Source organism: Scyliorhinus canicula, chromosome 4 (genome assembly GCF_902713615.1).
Source record: "Scyliorhinus canicula chromosome 4, sScyCan1.1, whole genome shotgun sequence".
Classification (NCBI taxonomy): domain Eukaryota; kingdom Metazoa; phylum Chordata; class Chondrichthyes; order Carcharhiniformes; family Scyliorhinidae; genus Scyliorhinus; species Scyliorhinus canicula.
Window position 1 is genome coordinate 206,633,933 of NC_052149.1, and position 19,899 is coordinate 206,653,831.

The 19,899-nt window shown below is 44.7% G+C and overlaps 1 protein-coding gene across 3 annotated transcripts in view; it reads left to right on the forward strand.

The window, feature by feature from the left end:
• LOC119965336 (solute carrier family 22 member 5-like) overlaps nt 1–19,899 on the forward strand; it is a 116,017-nt gene that overhangs the window by 20,087 nt on the left and 76,031 nt on the right. For all 3 annotated transcript variants that reach the window (XM_038795959.1, XM_038795960.1, XM_038795961.1), the window contains exon 3: nt 13,365–13,519. In XM_038795959.1, the coding sequence (XP_038651887.1) occupies nt 13,365–13,519 (155 nt within the window). The remainder of the gene's footprint in view (nt 1–13,364; nt 13,520–19,899) is intronic.

Genomic DNA, 19,899 nt, shown 5'->3' on the forward strand with positions numbered 1-19,899 from the left:
AGTCTTTGACAAGGTCTTCCTCAGCACTTAACAAGTGACTGATTCAAAAGCCTTTATTAATAATCGCTTATTGTCACAAGTAGGCTTCAAATAAAGTTACTGTGAATAGCCCCTAGGCACCTGTTCGAGGAGGCCGGTACGGGAATTGAACCCGCGCTACGGGCATTGTTCTGCATTACAAGCCAGCGAGCTTACAAGCCCACTGTGTTAAGCCAGTCATTCCTGATTAGATCAATAATGGTCATTTAGAATGGTTGATGTTGCTCCTGGCATTTCTCTTGAAGTTGCTCAGCAGTGAAAATCATGTTCACTGTACCACAATTTGGTCGGAAGCCGCACTTTTTTTCCCCAGAAGGATTTCTTCAGAGACTGGTAGAAGACAGTTAGGAGGGTTTGGGCGATGATCTTCTCAGCAATGGAGAGTCGGGAGATTCCTTGGTAGTTTTCATGGTCCGCTTTGTCTCCTTTCTTGATGATGCTGGTGATGACGGCATCCCTGATGGAGATGGCGGGTGATCTCTCTTCTAACTTAGAAAGGCTTCACTGGAATCCCATCCACCCCTGCAACTTTTCCATTCTTCATTTGTTTAATGCAGTTTCGACTTCACCTATGCTTGATGGGGGATCAAGATTATCTTTGATGGGGAGTTGGGCGATTTCCTCAAAGCTGTCTTCATCTTTGATAGTATCAAGGTTTAGGAATTCTTTGAAGTGTTCTCTCCATCAAAGGCTGATGTTTTCTTGCCTCTAAATAGATTTCAATCCTTACTCATCACCAGTTTGAGGCCTGGGGTGTTGGGTCCATATATTGTCTTGGTGGCATTGAACATGCACTGGGTGTCAGATTTGTCGGTGAAGAGTTGCAGCTCATTAGCTTTCTCAGTCCACCATTGGTTCTTGATATCCCTAGTTTTTCTTTGTACCTCCACCTTTGCTGTTTTATGTGTTCTCCCTTTTGCCCTGCTGGTGATGATGTTTTGTCAGGCACGGAGAGCTTTCCTCTCGTTGGCGATGTGGGTCTTGGATATTGCGGTTGTTCTTGTCAAACCAATCTTGGTGTTTCCAGGTCTTGTAGCCAATGGCTTCTTCAAAGTTTGAGATGATGGCTGTCTTCAGCTCTTTCCAGTTTTCCTCCCGTCCATTCGTATGAACGCTTTGGAGATTTCAGTGAAGACATTGTTCGAAGTTTGCGAGCATGCTAAGCTCTTGAAAACATTTAACGTTGATCTTTTTCTGAGTTTGTTCATCTTTCACTGCTTCTAGTGGAACTTGATGAACAGAGAGGAGCAGGTGAGCTGGTGGCCTGTCTATCAGGCATATGCACTGGTCATCACTTTGATGAGGGCATCCTTTTGGTCTCAGGATCGGACAATGACATAGTCGATCATGTGCCAGTGCTTTGATCGCGGATGTTTCCAGGAACTCTTGAACTTGTTTTTTGGTGGAACAGTGTGTTAGTGATGACAAACTGGTGTCCCATGCATTTGGTGAGCAAGAAAATCCAGTTTGAGTTGCAATTCCCGACTCCTTCCTTTTGCACGGTTCCTTTCCGAAATTGGACTTCCTTTCCCATCCTGGCATTGAAATCCCCGAGAAGGATGATCCTATCTTAGACCATAAGACATAAGAGCAGAATTAGGCCATTTGGCCCATTGAGTCTGCTCCGCTATTCAATCATGGCTGATATATTTCTGTGGCTGAAGAAGTTCTCCTCATCTCTGTTTTAAAGGATCATCCTTACAGTCTGAGGCTGTGCTCTTGGGTTCTAGTTTTCCCACCTAATGGAAACATCCTCTCCACATCCACTCTATCCAGGGGGGCACGGTAGCACAATGGTTAGCACAGTTGCTTCACAACTCCAGGGTCCCAGGTTTGATTCCTGGCTTGGGTCACTGTGCGGAGTTTGCATTTTCTCCCCATGTTTGCGTGTGTTTCCTCTGGGTACTCCGGTTTCCCCCCACAGTCCAAAGATGTGCAGGTTAGGTGGATTGGCCATGCTAAATTGCCCTTAGTGTCCTAAAAGGTTGGGTGGGGTTGCTGGGCTATTCGGCCCATCGGGATGGGGTGGAGGTGTTGGCTTAGGTAGGGTGCTCTTTCCAAGGGCTGGTGCAGCCTCGATGGGCCGAATGGCCTCTTTATGCACTGTAAATACTATGATACTATGTTTCTCATCCCCATTCTCCTGCCTTCTCCCCATAACCCCTGATCCCATATTAATAAAGAACCCATCTGTCTCTGTCTTAAAGACACACAGTGATTTGGCCTCCACAGCCTTCTGCAGCAAAGAGTTCCACAGATTCACCACCCTCTGGCTGAAGAAGTTCTTCTCATCTCTGTTTTAAAGGATCGTCCATTTAGTCTGAGGCTGTGCCCTTGGGTTCTAGTTTTTCCTACTAGTGGAAACATCCTCTCCACTTCCACTTTATCCAGGCATCGCAATATCCTGTAAGTTTCAATATGAGTACAGACCCGGAGTCCTCAACTGCTCCTCATATGACAATCTCTTCATTCCAGGGATCATTCGTGTGAACCTCTTCTGGACCCTTTCCAAGCCCTTCCTTCGATACAGAGCTCAAAACTGCTCACAATACTCCAAATGGGGTCTCACCACAGCCTAAGACAGCCTTAGAAGTACATCCCTCCTCTTGTATTCTAGCCCTCTCAACATGAATGCTAATATTGCATTCCTAATATAACCTTCCAAACTGCCAACTTAACCTGCACGTTAACCTTAAGAGTAACTTGAACTAGGAATCCTAAGTCCCTCTGTGCTTCTGATTTCTTCAGCCTTTTTCCAATTCGAAAATAGTCCATGCCTCCATTCTTCCTACCAAAGTGCATTACTTCACACTTTTTCACATTGTATTCCATCTGCCACTTTTTTGCCCACTCTCCTCGCCTGTCCAAGGCCTTCTGCAACCCCCCTGCTTCCTCAATACCCACATGTCCCTCATCATTTGGAATATTGGAGTGTATGGAGTCCCGAGTGGAGTAGAGATCTTCTTTGGACTCATCATTGGCCTCAAGGGTTGGGATGTTGACACTCACAACTGTTTCCTAGTGGTCATTGGCAAGTGCAAGTGGCATGAGGCATTCGTTGAAGTCAACAGTTAGTTCTGTGAGTTGGTTGATGAGTTTGTTCTTGGTGGGGAATCCAATTCCATGTGTCCTGGGCTGTTTCCGGTTTTCCTCTCCAGAGGAAGGTGTAACCACCACCTTCTTTGCTCAGCTGCTGTTTGCCTGCTCTTCCAGTCTCTTGCAGGGCCTTAGTTCATGGGCAGTATGGACAGTTCCCGTTCTGGTCAATTATTTGAATCATTATGCATTAGGGTTCATACATTCCAGATTGCAAAATTAAGCTGAACTTTGATTCTCTGCCTGCAGGTAGATGAGGCTGCTGGATGAAGATTTTCAGCCAGGTTGGAGATGGAACTGCCTATTTCTAGGCCACCTTTTATAATCCTTTATCCAGCCTCTTGATATCGTACGAGTATCTTCTGCTTGATCTGCCATTGAGGACTTGTTTTGGATTACGCTTTATCTGATTCCTCCCCTCTGACCATACTGTCAGGGGTGAACCTGCCAGGAGTTTAAGCCTCCCGATCTCATCACTCTCGGGTTTCAAAGCAACACTCAAGCTTCTCCACTATGGCAAGGTGGCAATCTGTGGGCAGATCACTCCGACCAATATTATCATGGAGAAATGCATTTGCAAAAAGGTTGATCGGTAGATTTATGTGGACAGGGTCAAGTAGGATTTTCCTCTTAGTTGGCTCTCACCTCTGCTGCAAGACCAGTCCAGTAGCTCAGTGGTTAGTACTGTTGCTTCACAGCATGAGGGTCCCAGGTTCGATTCCCGCTTGGGTCATTGTCTGCGTGGAGTCTGCATGTTCTCCCTGTGTCTACGTGTGTTTCCTCCGGGTGCTCCAGTTTCCTCCCACAAATCCCGAAAGATGTGCTTGTTACGTGAATTGGACATCTGAATTCTCCCTCTGTATACCCGAACAGGCACTGGAATGGGGTGACGAGGGGATTTTCACAGTAACTTCCATTGCAGTGTCAATGTTTACCTACTTGTGACACTAATAAATATTATTATTATTATTCACGCTCCTACCAGGCACCTGCCAATTCCACTGATTTACAATTGGTTTTGTCATAAAATAAATCAACACCGATTCTACATTGGGTCTTGTTGAGGGCCAGAGACATGAAAACACTTGACCCCACCCCCAAGCTTTCTCCATCTTATTGTTTTGGAGTGAGCAGAGGTTACACCCTGAACAAACTATCGCAAAATCCCTGAGGCAAGGTTCCAACTTAATTTCTAATCCTTGCAGAAGTTGTGGAAACTGTGTCTGTATGTTAATCTAAATGTCTGTGCGGAAGTCTGTGTCCATGTGTGTGTAATTGAGATCTAGATAGTGCATGTCACTTAGTTTACATGACCCTGTATTTAGTATGTGAAGAACTACTAGGGTAAGGTGCATGTTAGAAAGTATCCAATCATGTATATTTCAGAGAGCCACCTTTCTCAAAAAATCATCCAGATTTAAAGCATTAGCTCCCTTCTCAATGTCATGTGATGAAATGAAATTTCATTATGAAATGGATGTTTAAGCAATGTACCTTTAAGAAAATAGTGATCTCAGAGAGTGGGTGGAGCTGGGCTCAGTTCGGCCATTTTGAGATTGGTTCTGGGATTTTGTTTCAGTTTGAGAGAGCAGCTGGGTGTGTCTGTGTGTTTTGCTGAGAGCTGCAGGAAGAAACACCGAGCTGGTCTGTTGATGTCCGCAAATCCAAAGACTATAAATATATTGAATCTAACCTCTGTTTTTGAAGGTTTGTTAAGTCTTTTGGATGTGTAAAGGAACAGTTTGCAGGATTGGGTAGTGTTGTATTATTTTCAGGGTTATCTTTGAAGTAAGGGGTGTTAAGAGAGCCAATGTTTATTTAAAAGTTTAATTTGAGTTCATGGAATAAACATTGTTTTGTTTCAAAAACCACTTGTCCATAATTGCAATACTACACCTGGTGAACAAGCTGTGTGCTTCAAAAGCAACAATCCATTAAAGGTGGGGGTTGGTTGAATTCCATGATACATTTTGGGGTTCTGAAAACACCTCTCCCATAACAATTGGGGGCTTGAGGGGGATAAAAGTCTATCTATTGGATTGGCTTTTGTGAACTTAAAGACAGTGAAGTTGCTTTTCCGGTGTGGCATTTTCGTTTAAATGTGTTGTGGACAATTGCTCTTTCAGAGGCTCAGGCATTTTTGGGGGTGGAGACTGTCACACGCAGCAGCTTATGGACAGAGACTAAAAGCAGATTGTTAGATTTGGCAAAAACATTGCAGTTAACATTACCTGACAAAATGCGAAAAGATGAGGAAATTTGGCGGTGGCTAAACATTTAAAGTTCCCTGAGATACAGTTTAATTCATTGGAAATAGTAAAAATTCAGTTGCAAATTAAACAAATGGAACATGAGAAAGAATTAAAGCAGCTTGAATACGAAAGAGAGAGTGAGGGAAAAGAAAAGGAGAGAGAGGAAAGGAGAAAAGAAAGAATACCCCAAGAACAAAACCTTGAACAAAAAGAAAGAGAAAGGGAGATACAGATCAGGGAAAAAGATAAAGAGAAAGAGTTTGAACTTCAGAAAATGGCCATAAAACAAGACAGTGAGTTAAAATTGGCAGATGTAAAGGGAAACGTACAGTTGGATGATAGTGATGAGGATAGTGAGAAAGAGCGTCATAGTCGAAGACGTGGTTGGGATCTATTTAAATATGTCCAAGCATTGCCAAGGTTTGACGAGAAGGAAGTGGAAGTCTTTTTCATTTCATTTGAGAAGTTAGCTAAACAAATGAAATGGCCACAGGACATGTGGGTGTTACTAATTCAAACATAGCAGGTAGGTAGAGCTTGTGAAGTGTTTGCATCACTACCGGAGGAGGTCTCTGGAACGTATGAGGAAGTGAAGAAATCCATCTTAAGTGCATATGAGCTAGTGCCTGAAACTTACAGACAAAGGTTTAGAAATTTAAGGAAAGAATTTGGTCAAACATACATGGAGCTTGAAAGGCTCAAACAGAGTAATTTTGATAGGTGGATAAGGGCTTTGAAAATAGACCAAACGTATGAAGCTCTCAGAGAAATTATACTTTTGGTGGAGTTTAAAAATTCAATTCCTGATGTAGTGAGAACTCATGTGGAAGAACAGAGGGTTAAAACTGCGCGATTAGTAGCAGAAATGGCAGATGATTATGAATTAGTTCATAAATCAAAGATTGGTTTCCAACATCAGTTTAGGCCGGTGAGGGATAGAAACTGGGGACATGAGAAATACTCAAGTGGTAAAGGTAAAGGTGATCTGATGTGAGACAATAAAGAGAGTGTACCTCAGATTAAAAAAAGAAATCCAGGAGGGTGGAAAAGAAATGAAAAGTTTAAAATGTTTTCACTGTAATAAACTAGGCCATGTAAAGTCACAGTGTTGGTGGTTGAAGAAAAGCACTGGAAAGGCTGATATGGTAAAACAGGATAAGACAGTAGAATTTGTTAGAGTGGTAAAGGAAAGCCCAAGGGAAGTGAAGGAGGTGCAAATGATTGTACACCCTGTTCAAGAAGTAATTGTTAGGAAGGTGCCAGATGTCTTTAAAGAATTTACTTGTGTGGGTAAAGTTTACTCATGTGTATCAGGACAAGCAGGTAAAGAAGTCACAATTTTAAGAGATACAAGGGCAAGTCAATCTTTAATGGTAAGAGATGAGGAATTATGTCATTTGGGAAAAATGTTGCCAGAAAAGATGGTGGTATGTGGAATTCAGGGTGAGAGGAGTAGCGTGGTGAAGTGGTAGTAGGAGTAATAGAAAAACTATCTTGTCCAGGAATACAGATTATCTTGGGTAATGATATAGCTGAATCGCAGGTGGGAGTGATGCCTACTGTGGTTGATAAGCCAGTGGAAAATCAGACAGCTGAAGTGTTGAAAGACGAATATCCTGGGATTTTTCCGGATTGTGTAGTAACAAGGTTGCAAAGTCACAGGTTAAGACAAGAGGAGAAATCGAAGAGTGAAGATGAAATTGAAGTGCAATTATCAGAAATAATTTTTGACCAGATGGTTGAAAAAGAACAAGAATAGGTAGAGGATAAGGCGGATACTTTTAGTTCAGTACAATTGGCCGAGTTACAACAGAAAGATGTAGAAATAAAACGGATGTATCAGAAAGCATATACGGAAGAGGAATCTGAGAGTATACCAGAGTACTATTACCGTGAAATTGATGTCTTGATGAGAAAATGGAGACCTGTACATATGCAGACGGATGAAAAGTGGGCAGACGTTCATCAAGTAGTATTGCCGGTAGGGTATAGAAAGGAGGTGTTGCGAGTTGCACATGAGGTACCAGTGAGGTCATTTGGGAATAAGGAAAATTCAAGCTAAAATCCAGAAACATTTTTATTGGCCTGTACTACATAAAGATGTAGTTAATTTTGTCAATCATGTCATACATGTCAAGTGATAGGAAACTTCAAGCAGTGATAAAACCAGCGCCCTTAATACCCATTCCAGCATTTGAGGAACCTTTTACAAGGGTCATAATTAATTGTGTAGGACCGCTTTCTAAAACAAAAAGTGGGAATCAATATCTTTTGACTATAATGGATGTGTCTACTAGGTTTCCAGATGCCACTCCAGTACGTAATATCACAGCTGAAAAGATTGTGGAGGAGTCACTTAAATTCCTTACTAGATATGGACTACACACAGAAATGCAATCAGATCAAGGATCAAAATTTACCTCAAAGTTATTCAAAGAAGTTATGGATAGCTTAGGAATAAAACAATTTAAATAAACTGCGTACCATCCAGAATCGCAGGGAGCATTAGAAAGGTGGCATCAGACATTAAAGACAATGTTGAGGGCTTATTGTCAAGATTATCCAGAGGATTGGGATAAAGGAATTCCATTCGCACTGTTTGCAATTAGGGATGCACCTAATGAGTCAACCAAATTTAGCCCTTTTGAACTAATTTTGGTCATGTGGTAAGAGGACCACTTAAATTGATCAAAGAAAAATTGGTGGGTGAGAAATCGGAAATTACACTATTGGATGACGTGTCAAATTTTAGGGAATGATTAAATAGAGCAGGTGAATTGGCTAGACAACATTTGAAAGGTGCACAAAATGTGATGAAACGGGTAACGGACAAGAAATCCACTGTTTGTAGTTTTTCAAGTGGAGATAAAGTTTTAGTGTTGTTACCATTGTTAGGGGAGCCTTTAAAAGCTAGATTTTGTGGACCATATCAGATTGAAAGGAAATTGAGTGAGATGAATTCTGTGGTAAAAATATCAGATAGAAGGAAGACTCACCAAGTGTGTCATGTGAATACGCTTAAGAGGTACTTTGAAAGGGAAGGAGAGAAAAAGGAGGTTTTAATGATTCTAACTCAAAGTGACGAACCAAATCCAGATGACTGTGAACTTGACATACCTCAAATTATATTGGAAAATGAGGATGTTCTTAAAAATTGGGATGAATTGTTAAGTTACCTTTTAGAGGAAAAACAAACTGACCTGAAAGAGTTATTGATACCACATGGGCAAGTTTGTAGAGATAAATTGGGAAGTACTAAAATGGCTATATATGATGTAGATGTGGGAAATGCTGTTCCGATCAAACAACATCCATATATACTTAACCCTTTAAAATTGGCACAGGTTAACAAAGAGATTGAGAGTATGCTTGAAAATGGCATAATTGAAGTGGGTTGCAGCCAATGGAGCTCACCCATAGTGATGGTACCTAAACCAGACGGTACCCAACGGTTGTGTGTGGACTAAAGGTGAATGCAGTTACAAGAACGGACTCTTACCCTATCCCACGTTTGAAGGATTGCATTGAGAAAGTGGGACAATCTGCTTTTATTTCCAACTTCCAGACATGGGAAGAACATTTCAAACATCGTATGGAGTTCTTCGATTAACTTCAGGCAGCGGGTTTGGTGACGAACCTAGCTGAAAGTGAATTTGGAGAAGCCCGAATCACTTTCCTTGAGGAGTTTCTGATACCCTCAAGACGAAGGGAAATAATGCGATTTCTTAGCATGAATGAATTTGATCGAACCTTTGTGCAAAAGATTTGTAGTGTGGTTGCTCCACTGATGGAATTACTGAAGAAATGTAAAAAATTTCAATGGACAGAGGACTTTCAATGGGCATTTGACTGCCTGAAAGCTGTGATCGCCAATGCTCCTGTATTGGAGAATTTCAAGGGGCTCTGGTCAGATTGAACTAAAGTATCTGATTCTAAAGAAAAATGCCGAGGAGTAGAGGAATGGATGGATCGTGCAGAAACTTTCTTGTTCAAAGAGACTGTCAATCGAGAAGGTTTTCGGCTGGAGGAAGAAGAACGGGAAAAATGGACTATATTATTATGCCTTTTTGCATGTGTTGTTTTTCTTTTAAACGAAAAAGTATTTTTACTGTGTGCATTTCTTAATTTTTTTTTTATAAATGTTTTTATTCAGTTTTCATATTTTATGTTGAACAAATTACAAATTGTTAGGAGAGAAAAAGAACAAAAAAAAAAAACAACAAACAAACACGCAAAAATTAACATACATATTTACAGGTAAGCATCTTCGTAGTAGTAACTGCGCCCGCCCCCCCCCCCCCCCCCCCCCCCCCCCCCTCAACATGTTTATTTAGTTTGGTTTTGGGCCTTAGCTAGCCATCGAACCCCCGTACCGAACCTGTAGCCCCCCCCCCCCCTCCCGCTACCTTCCCCCGACTATTCTTCCTCTTGTACATTGGCCACAAATAGGTCCCGGAACAGTTGCATGAATGGCTCCCACGTTCTGTGGAAGCCGTCGTCCGACCCTCGGATGGCAAATTAGATTTTCTCCATTTGGAGAGATTCCGAGAGGTCGGACAGCCAGTCCGCAGCTCTGGGCGGTGCTGCTGACCGCCAGCCAAACAGGATTCTACGGCGGGCGATCAGGGAGGCAAAGGCAAGGGCGTCCGCCCTCCTCCCCAGGAATAGATCTGGCTGTTCTGAAACCCCGAAGACCGCCACTATCGGGCATGGCTCCACCCTCACTCCCACCACTTTGGACATAACCTCGAAGAAGGCTGTCCAGTACTCCACGAGTCTGGGGCAAGACCAGAACATGTGGGCGTGGTTGGCCGGGCCTCTTTGGCACCGTTCACATCTGTCTTCCACCTCCGGGAAGAACCTACTCATACGGGTTCTTGTTAAGTGGGCTCTATGTACCACTTTTAGTTGCGTCAGGCTGAGCCTTGCGCACGTGGAGGTGGAGTTGACCCTATGCAGTGCTTCGCTCCAGAGTCCCCACCCTATCTCCATCCCCAGGTCGTCCTCCCATTTCCTTCTTGTTGCGTCCAGTACGGTGTCGTCCCTATCTACCAGTCGGTCATACATGTCACTACAGTTCCCTTTCTCTAGGATACTTGCGTCCAGTAGGTCTTCCAGTAGTGTCTGTCGTGGCGGTTGTGGGTACGTTCTTGTCTCCTTTCGTAGGAAGTTTTTGAGCTGCAGGTACCGTAGCTCGTTCCCCCCAGTTAGCTGAAACTTCTCTGTCAGTTCGTCCAGTGTTGCGATCCTGTCGTCCGTGTATAGGTCCCTGACTGTCAGTGTCCCCCCGTCCTGCCTCCACCTTTTGAAGGTGGCGTCAGTCAGTGCTGGTGTGAACCTATGGTTGTTGCAGATGGGAGCCCTGTTCGACATTTTGGTCAGGCCAAGTTGCTGCCGCAGTTGGTTCCAGGATTGGAGGGTGGCTGTCACCACTGGGCTGCTGGAGTGTTTTTTGGGTGGGGATGGGAGTGCTGCCGTGGCGAGGGCCCGGAGGGAGGTTCCCATGCAGGAGGCCTCCTCCGCACGCACCCACTCAGCCTCTGGCTCCTGGATCCATCCCCTTACTCGCTCGGCTGTTGCTGCCCAGTGGTAGAATTGTAGATTCGGGAGGGCTAGCCCTCCCCTGGTTTTTGTTTTTTGTAAGACCTTCTTTGGGATCCTAGCATTTTTACCCCCCCATACGAACGCCATGATGAGTTTGTCCAGCGCTTTGAAAAAGGCCTTGGGGATGTAGATCGGAATGGATCTAAACAGGAAGAGGAACCTGGGCAGTACGTTCATTTTGATCGTCTGAACTCTCCCCGCGAGGGAGAGCGGGAGTGTGTTCCATCTTTGCAGGTCCTTTTTAACTTCCTCCGTCAGGCTGGTGAGGTTCCATTTGTGGATCCCTTTCCAGTCATGGGCTATTTGGATCCCCAGGTAGCGGAATTTATGTCGGGCTTGATTGAACGGCAGCCCCTTTAGTGCTGCCCCCCCCCCCCCCTTGCGGGTGTACTGGGAAGATCTCACTTTTGCTCATGTTGAGTTTGTAGCCCGAGAAGGCTCCAAACTCTTTCAGGAGCGCGGTGATTCCGTCCATGCTGCTTTGTGGGTCCGAGATATAGAGGAGCAGATCATCCGCATAGAGTGAGACTCTGTGCTCTCTACCTCCCCTTCGGATCCCCCTCCAATTTTTTGCTGCCCTGAGCGCGATTGCTAGCGGTTCAATTGCTAGTGCGAACAGCAGCGGGGACAGTGGGCATCCTTGTCTGGTGCCCCTGTGCAGCTGGAAGTATTGGGAGTTGGTATTGTTGGTCTGTACACTCGCCATGGGAGCGTTGTACAGGAGCTTTACCCAAGCGGTGAACCCTGTTCCAAGCCCGAACCGCTCCAGTACCTCTATGAGGTATTTCCACTCGACTCTGTCGAAGGCCTTTTCTGCGTCCAGGGAGACGATCACCTCTTGTGTTCTCTCCCCGGAGGGGGTCATTATCACGTTCAGCAGGCGCCTGATGTTCGCGGTAAGCTGTCTACCTTTGACAAAGCCCGTCTGGTCCTCTGTGACCACCTCAGGTACACAGTCTTCTAGCCTCTTGGCTAGGATTTTGGCCAGTATTTTGGCGTCTGCATTCAGCAGAGATATGGGTCTGTATGACCCACATTCCGTTGGGTCTTTGTCTTTCTTAGGTATCAGCGAGATTGAGGCCTGTGCTAACGTGGGTGGCAATGTGCCCCTAGCTAGCGAGTCTGTGAACATCTCCCGCAGGTGCGGGGCCAGCGCTGTCGCAAATTTTTTGTAGAAGTCCGCCGGGAATCCGTCCGGTCCCGGCGCCTTCCCCGCCTGCATGGAGCTAATGCTGTCCATGATCTCTCCCAGTGCTAGTGGTGCTTCCAGATCCCGTTTTCTGCCCTCTCCCACAACTGGTATGTCCAGTCCGTCAAGAAACCGGTTCATCCCAGCCTTCCCCGTTGGGGGCTCTGAGGTGTACAGCTCTTGGTAGAAGGCCTTGAAGGTTTTGTTAATCCTCTCTGGTTCTGTTTCCAACGTGCGTCTGGTATCTCTGATTTGCGCAATTTCTCTGCTGGCTGCCTGCTTTCTCAGCTGGTGGGCCAACAGGCGGCTGGCTTTGTCTCCGTGTTCGTATAGGGCCCCGCGTGCCTGGCGGAGTTGGTGTACTGCTTTCCTGGTGGAGAGCAGGTCAAAGTTCCTTTGTAATTCTTTCCTCTCCGCCAGGAGTGCATTTCTTAATTGATGGTGCAAGGTTAAAAATGAAACCATCTTGAAGTTGATGGTTTATTTATTTTCTTGGGGGAGGTGTCATGTGAGAATACCTTTAAGAAATGGATGTTTAAGCAATGTACCTTTAAGAAAATAGTGATGTCAGAGAGTGGGTGGAGCTGAGCTCAGTTCGGCCATTTTGAGATTGGTTCTGGGATTTTGTTTCAGTTTGAGAGAGCAGCTGGGTGTGTCTGTGTGTTTTGCTGAGAGCTACAGGAAGAAACACCGAGCTGGTCTGTTGATGTCCGCAAATCCAAACTATAAATATATTGAATGTAACCTCATGTCTGTTTTTGAAGGTTTGTTAAGTCTTTTGGATGGATAAAGGAACAGTTTGCAGGATTGGGTATGTCGTATTATTTTTGGGGTTATCTTTGAAGTAAGGGGTGTTAAGAGATTCAATGTTTATTTAAAAGGTCAATTTGAGTTCATGGAATAAACATTGTTTTGTTTTAAAAACCATGTGTCCATAATTGCAATACTACACCTGGGGAACAAGCCATGTGCTTCAAAAGCAACAAACCATTAAAGGTGGGGGTAGGTTGAACTCCATGATATATTTTGGGGTTCTGAAAACACCTCTCCCATAGCATCTCTCAATAGAGACTATCAGACCTGCTGAGATTGTTCAGTATTTTCTGCTTTGGTTTCAGATTCCAGCATCCGCAGTAATGTGCTTTTATCAATCTATATTTAAAATATCTTTTTTTTCTTTGCAGGTTTGGGAGGAAGTTAATTATGTTTGGAACTATGGCTGTCCAGACTGTATTCAGCATGCTTCAGGCATTCTCTCCAAACTGGGAGATATTCTGCATTCTCAATTTCCTTGTGGGTCTTGGACAGATTTCAAACTTGGTGGCTGCCTTTGTTCTTGGTAAGTAGCTGCATTACTCACTCACTGTTTAGCCCTTTCCTCAACAGCTGTGATAACTCTGTCATTTGCAATATCACACCAAGTTCTAGCCTTTGCATATTGGTCCAGAAGACTGGTCGAACACAAGAAAATTGTGGGGCTGAATTTTGTTGCAATTTCTTCCTGTGGGAAAATGGTTTAAAACATTCTGAAAAAGGATAGAAAGGCAGAAAAATGTTCCTGCTGGGCATAGAAATGAGAGGATTGACGAATACCAAAAACAAATGATGAACTACAAATCACAAAATTTAGTTTGACAAAATAAAAAGACCCGACATCTGAAAACCCTTGGCCTACTGACATATGTGCTGTATCTCTGGCTCAATGCAGTGAAAGGGCCAACATTGATTATTGGATCAGGTCCTGTCCTAGGACAGGAGCGTTTAAGCATTTTGCTCATGTTATTTGAATTGTTGGAGGAAACAATCATTAAAAATATTTAAAGTTTTGTGTTCATCCTCTATTTCAAGTCCATTTATCTTATTATTTCACCTTTGATGTGACTTTCCTCTTGTTGTTGTGAAACTGAAATAATGGTTTCTTGGTGTCTTTATGCTCAGATGCAAATCTTTGTTCCAGGACTCTGATCTCACTTCTTTGCATATCTTTGCACCCTTGAGTATTCATCCCAGTTGCTTCTCTCTGGCAGGATTTGTACAAGCCATTTTCCTTCTTTATTTAATGTTGAATTCAACTATTAATGCATATCATGCTGTGTTTACCTAGCCAGAGCTCATTGCCTGTGAGAATTCCTGTAGTGTTCAGGATTATATTTTTAAAGTTCTGCTTGATGTACAATGAGGTGTTATTGAACCATCTCTTCTAATTTTATTTGCTGTATTTGTTCCGTCATTTTGTGCACTTTGCCTGTGTACAGCTTCTGGACGTCAGTATTTACTACTTCAGGCTTATGCTAAAGTTTCTAATTCTATGGCAACTGCAACAACATCTTGTACATTTTTTGATCTCCTAATGAATAACAGATTAACATAAACTTTGCTGTTTGTAATGTCACTCGTGCAGTGGGTCAATAAGCAGTCATTCACTATATTTGCTAACTCTGATTCTAAGCCACTTGGATTTTCCCAGTTACAATCTTGCTGATTAAAATTTCCATTAAAATTAGTGGTGGAGTCAGATTCTATCTGAATTTTCAAAAAGCAATGGATCTGTATTTGAAGGGAGCTGGGATATGGGTTGAAAGCTACAATGTAGGAATAAATTAGCCAGCTCTTTTAAAGAATCACAACAGGCTAATTGGTTCTAGCATGTGCTATAACTATGCTGTTTTTGTGTCTTCATTGAACAACAGTCCTTTTTATTCTGACCAGGTGGTCAATGGTATAATCGTTAAAATAAGGATTTTTAGCCCCTCCTGGAGCAGGGAACAATGGAGGCTGGACATGAAAAATAGTGCCACCAGCCCATGTACTTGTTCGTTGGCATCACTGACCCCTATGGGCCATTTTTAATTGAACAAATTAAAAACTTGTTGAGGTCTGTGGTCCAAGACTGGTGTGAGTTTTCAAGTCATCTGCGAGGTTTCCACTGGCTGCAAATGACAATGCAGCTGTCTGGTCATGACCTCCTATTTCAAAACTGAGGGTTAGTGGTCCAGAGCATGTAGAACAGTGACTCACATTTAACAGTGCTGAGATGGGCTGTGAGGACTCTTTAAATGTGGACTTAGCCTATGTAAGATTCAGTGTTATGAAATATAAAAACCCTTCTCATTATTGTTTAAAAATTTGAGCGACCAAATTCTTAAGGTGTGATTTAACCAAAAATCAGTCTCTGTTCTGGGCGGGATTAGTGGGGTAGTTCCCAGTGCGTGTAGTATCGGTACGCTGTTGCTATTTAAGGCCCGGCGGGGAACGTTCCTCCAAGGCCGCACTTAGTGTCATTTCCTGCTCTGAGGAGCTCTGACAAATGAAGGCCCTCGGTGCAGGAAGAGATCGCGATGCCCTTTTTAAATGGCACACTGATCGCTTAACCCACCAATGTGACCCCTGGACCCCTCCCCACCCCTACTCACCTGTTGGGAGGTGCTCAATGTCATAATATCCACTCATGTATATAATGAGATGCAGACAGGCAGTGATTGACACATAGGATGACCATTAAGCATGCAACACAGTACAGCCAATCGCCAGACAGGACATTACCACTATAAAGCCAGAGGGCACTAGGTTTCCCGTTTTCTCGGGACCCAGCTACTGAGATAGTCAGAGTCCACGAGATAGCAAGTGCAAACACCATGCGGTAGCTAGTAAGACTGGTTAGGCTACTACAAGGTCACCAGTCAGTTCAGTATAGTGCCCACCCACAGCTGAATATTTATAGCAGTTCTATAGTTGAATAAAACAGTGTTGGATCTTCTCCAGTGTCAGAATTCTGTTTCTAACTTCCCTGCATCAAGTGCAGTCCACATCAAACCAACCTGCCTAACATATCACTCAAGACCTCCGCACGTTACCACATACCGGCAGGCCAATCCCGGGCCCGATATCTGACGTGGGCAAAATGCCAGCCTGGCTTCCTGGCAGTGTCCCTTCCAGCCTGTCAGTGCTACCTGGGCACCCTGGCAGGATGCCAAGGTTGCCTTCCTGTTCCCCCATTAACTTGATTGTTAATTATTCGACTGAAATTCAAACTGACCCTTTTAGAAGTGGGTAAAGAATAAATTCTAAATATGTGGCCCATTCTAAAAAAAGTAGTAGAATAATCAAAATCTTACACCTAATCCAATGAACTCTAAGGCCCAATCACTGACACCAATAGATCCTGCAAAACGGTGGGTGTCTTAGTTGCTATTTGTGCCTGTATTCCTGATGATTGCAAAGGAGTAAATTGACCCCTGATGTTGAATTGCCTTGCAGGGTTTGTGAATAACTGGTTGGGGGCATTGAGAGGATGACCCTGCAGTGCCAGTCATGGCTGCCTGGGTGGTTTCAGCAGCTTTGGAGACATAGAACATACAGTGCAGAAGGAGGCCATTCGGCCCATCGAGTCTGCACTGACCCACTTAAGCCCTCACTTCCACCCTATCCCCGTAGCTCAATAACCCCGCCTAACCTTTTTGGTCACGAAGGGCAATTTATCATGGCCAATCCACCTAAACTGCACGTCTTTGGACTGTGGGAGGAAACCGGAGCACCCGGAGGAAACCCGCGCAGACACGGGGAGCACCTGAAAACTCCGCACAGACAGTGACCCAGCGGGAAATTGAACCTGGGACCCTGGTGCTGTGAAGCCACAGTGCTATCCACTTGTGCTACCATGCTGCCGGAGACAGGACAGTTTTTTTTCTGACATGTCCCACCTCTTTAAAGGCAAGGTATATCACACTGTCCAGAAGATGTTTTGGGCTGCCCCCTTGTGTTCACCATTAAAATATCCCTCAGAGCAATCCTCCCAAGCACTCCTGCGCGGGAGGAAATAATTGAGACAGCTGGAAACTCCAGGTCATGTGACCTAATCATCATGCTGAGTGTGTCACATGGAGCAGCAGATGGGGAGGGTGACTGGGAAAAGGTCCAACACAAGGGAAAATGTGACAAAAAGGAAATCTCAGGTGAGGGACAAAGACAGGGAATATTTTGGCTTACATTATAACCAAGGAATAGAAAGATAGGCTCCAAAGTAAAAATAGAGCTTCAGGGAGCAGACTTGATGCAAAGTGGGCTCAAGAGGAGCCTAGAAGAAGGTTGGTAACTCCATGCTGGGTGCTGTAGGGCCAAAGGTAACCATTTGGAGCACTGGTGCTCTGCTTGACGTGGCCGAGGATCTGAGATTGTGTTTGGAAGGTGAGGCTTGAGTACAAGCAGTGATCCAGGGGAAGGAAGCTCAGAAGGTGAAATTGATGTGTTAAACCCTGGCTATGGATCCTTGTTGGAGTCTTTCGAGGGAGGTGGCATTTGGAGAGAATTCAAAGAAAATCTCGTCAAATGTGGAAATTGGAAACCCTAGTGGGAAAAATAAAGTTTCAGTGAGACAGTTTGGTTCATAATGTGAAAAATGTCTGGGTGTGTTGCTGAGAAATCCATGGGGTCTGCTTTTGTTGCATCTGTCATTTGCTTTGTAGTGTGGTATGTCTGATCACAGATCACCTGTTCATTCTCACATACCTCATACTACCCTGCATAATAGAGTATAAGATAGATAATATAAATTGTTTTATATTTCTAATAAAGATGTTGCTGGGGTGAAGGAATAGGGAATATTGAAACATTTTTGGGGGTTTGGATTAAGATGTATCTTAATTAAGATTGTCTGGTGTAATATAGTTCACTTTTCTTATTTCAATAAATATTTTATTCTTTGTAATAAATGTTCAGCAGCAGATTCCTGTGAATTTGCTCAGTAACATTCTTTCATAGTTTAAATAAAGTAAGGATCTATCAGGCCAGGTTTTATTCTGGCATCTGACTAGTCCAGGACTAACATCATCTGGGATCATAACAGTTGGAGCAGGACCAGAAGCAGCCACTCTAGTGTAGTTTTTGGCAGACTACATCACCAATTAAGATTATGTTGCCATTAAGTTTTATAAGTGACTCAGCCATCCTCAAGTGCCCCGTGAAACAACAACTATAGACAATGCATTAGAGTATTGGAGTGTAAAGAATAAGCACCACTCATTACAAAGAAAATGGGAGCGGTTTCCCTTTTTTAAAATTCTTACTCTGCTGTGCTGCCTTGAAGGGACAGTAACCACAAATCACCACAGTTGTGCTCTTAATGTTTTCTTTTGTTCTCTTCCTCCCTCCCTCCCACTAACCAAATATCGTTGATTCCTGAATCTGATGTTCCTTCTCTCATCTTCTCCTCCAAATATGGGCGGATAGTAGCGTAGGATTTCTCATCCTTGTAGGTTTCAGGTTCCTAGGCCTCAGGCTCCACTCTCAGCAGCAACAGCCAAAGGGCGTCCAAAGGGAAGAAAGGTGTTCCTAGAAATTAAGACTGTAATAAAGTGCTCTTCTGAAGTGTGTTGTTGTATGTGAAGTTAGCCCAGCCTAGTTGGCTAAATTTCACAAATCACAAGATAGCGATTGCTGGTCTCTGGCCCTTGCGATTCACTTTTCCCACCGGCAGCCCACTCATGCCAGTGGTTTTCACAGCAGCGTGTTTTGGTTTATAACTGGTCCACCTTGTGGAGTCGGACGTGCCTACGGAGCAGGACCGGTCCTGGAGCTGCGAGTCAAGTGGGGAGCGACACCCCGGATGTGGACTTCCTGGGGAAGGCAAAAAGACACTCATGGGGTGCATTATTCGTAGCGGTGCACAACAGTGACCGAATGGAGTGGAGTGCATCAGGGAGGACCTGCTGCCAGCGAGAGCCTGGGGGGTTTCTGGACCGTAGGGCCAGCTGGACGGCCCTCCAAACCGTCCCGTTCTCCCTCTCTACCTGCCCGTTTCCCCGGGGATTACAGCTGGTCGTCCTGCTGGAGGCGATACCCCTGCTGAGCAGGAACTGACGCAGCCCATCACTCATGAATGAGGATCCCCTGTCACTGTGGATGTAGGCGGGGAAACCGAAAAGAGCAAAGATTGTGTTTAGGGCTTTGATGATGGCGGCAGACGTCATATCGGGGCATGGGATGGCGAAGGGGAATCTGGAGTACTCATCGACCACACTGAGAACATACGCGCTTCGGTCGGTGGAGGGGAGGGGCCCTTTGAAATCCATGCTGAGGTGTTCAAAGGGGCGGGAGGCCTTCATCAGGCACGCACGGTCCGGCCGGTAGAAGTGCGGCTTGCACTCCGTACATACCTGACAGTCCCTGGTGACTGTCCGTACTTCCTCGATGGAGTAGGGCAGATTGCGAGCCTTAACAAGATGGTAGAATCTTGTGACCCCCGGGTGACAAAGGCTGTCATGTAGGGCCCGGAGTCGGTCTACTTGTGCGCTGGCACATGTACCTCGGGAGAGGGTGTCTGGGGGCTCGTTGAGTTTGCCGCGGTGATACAAAATCTCGTAATTGTAGGTGGAGAGCTCGATTCTCCACCGCAAGATTTTGTCATTTTTGATCTTGCCCCGCTGTGTGTTGTTAAACATAAAGGCTACCGACCATTGGTCAGTGAGGAGAGTGAATCTCCAGCCGGCCAGGTAATGCCTCCAATGCCGCACAGCTTCAACGATAGCTTGGGACTCTTTTTCGACGGATGAGTGCCGAATTTCTGAGGCATGAAGGGTGTGGGAAAAGAATGCCACGGGTCCGCCTGCCTGATTGAGGGTGGCGGCAAGTGCGACGTCAGATGCGTCGCTTTCTACTTGGAAGGGCAGTGTCTTGTCTACTGCATGCATCCTGGCCTTGGCCATATCAGCTCTGATACGGGCA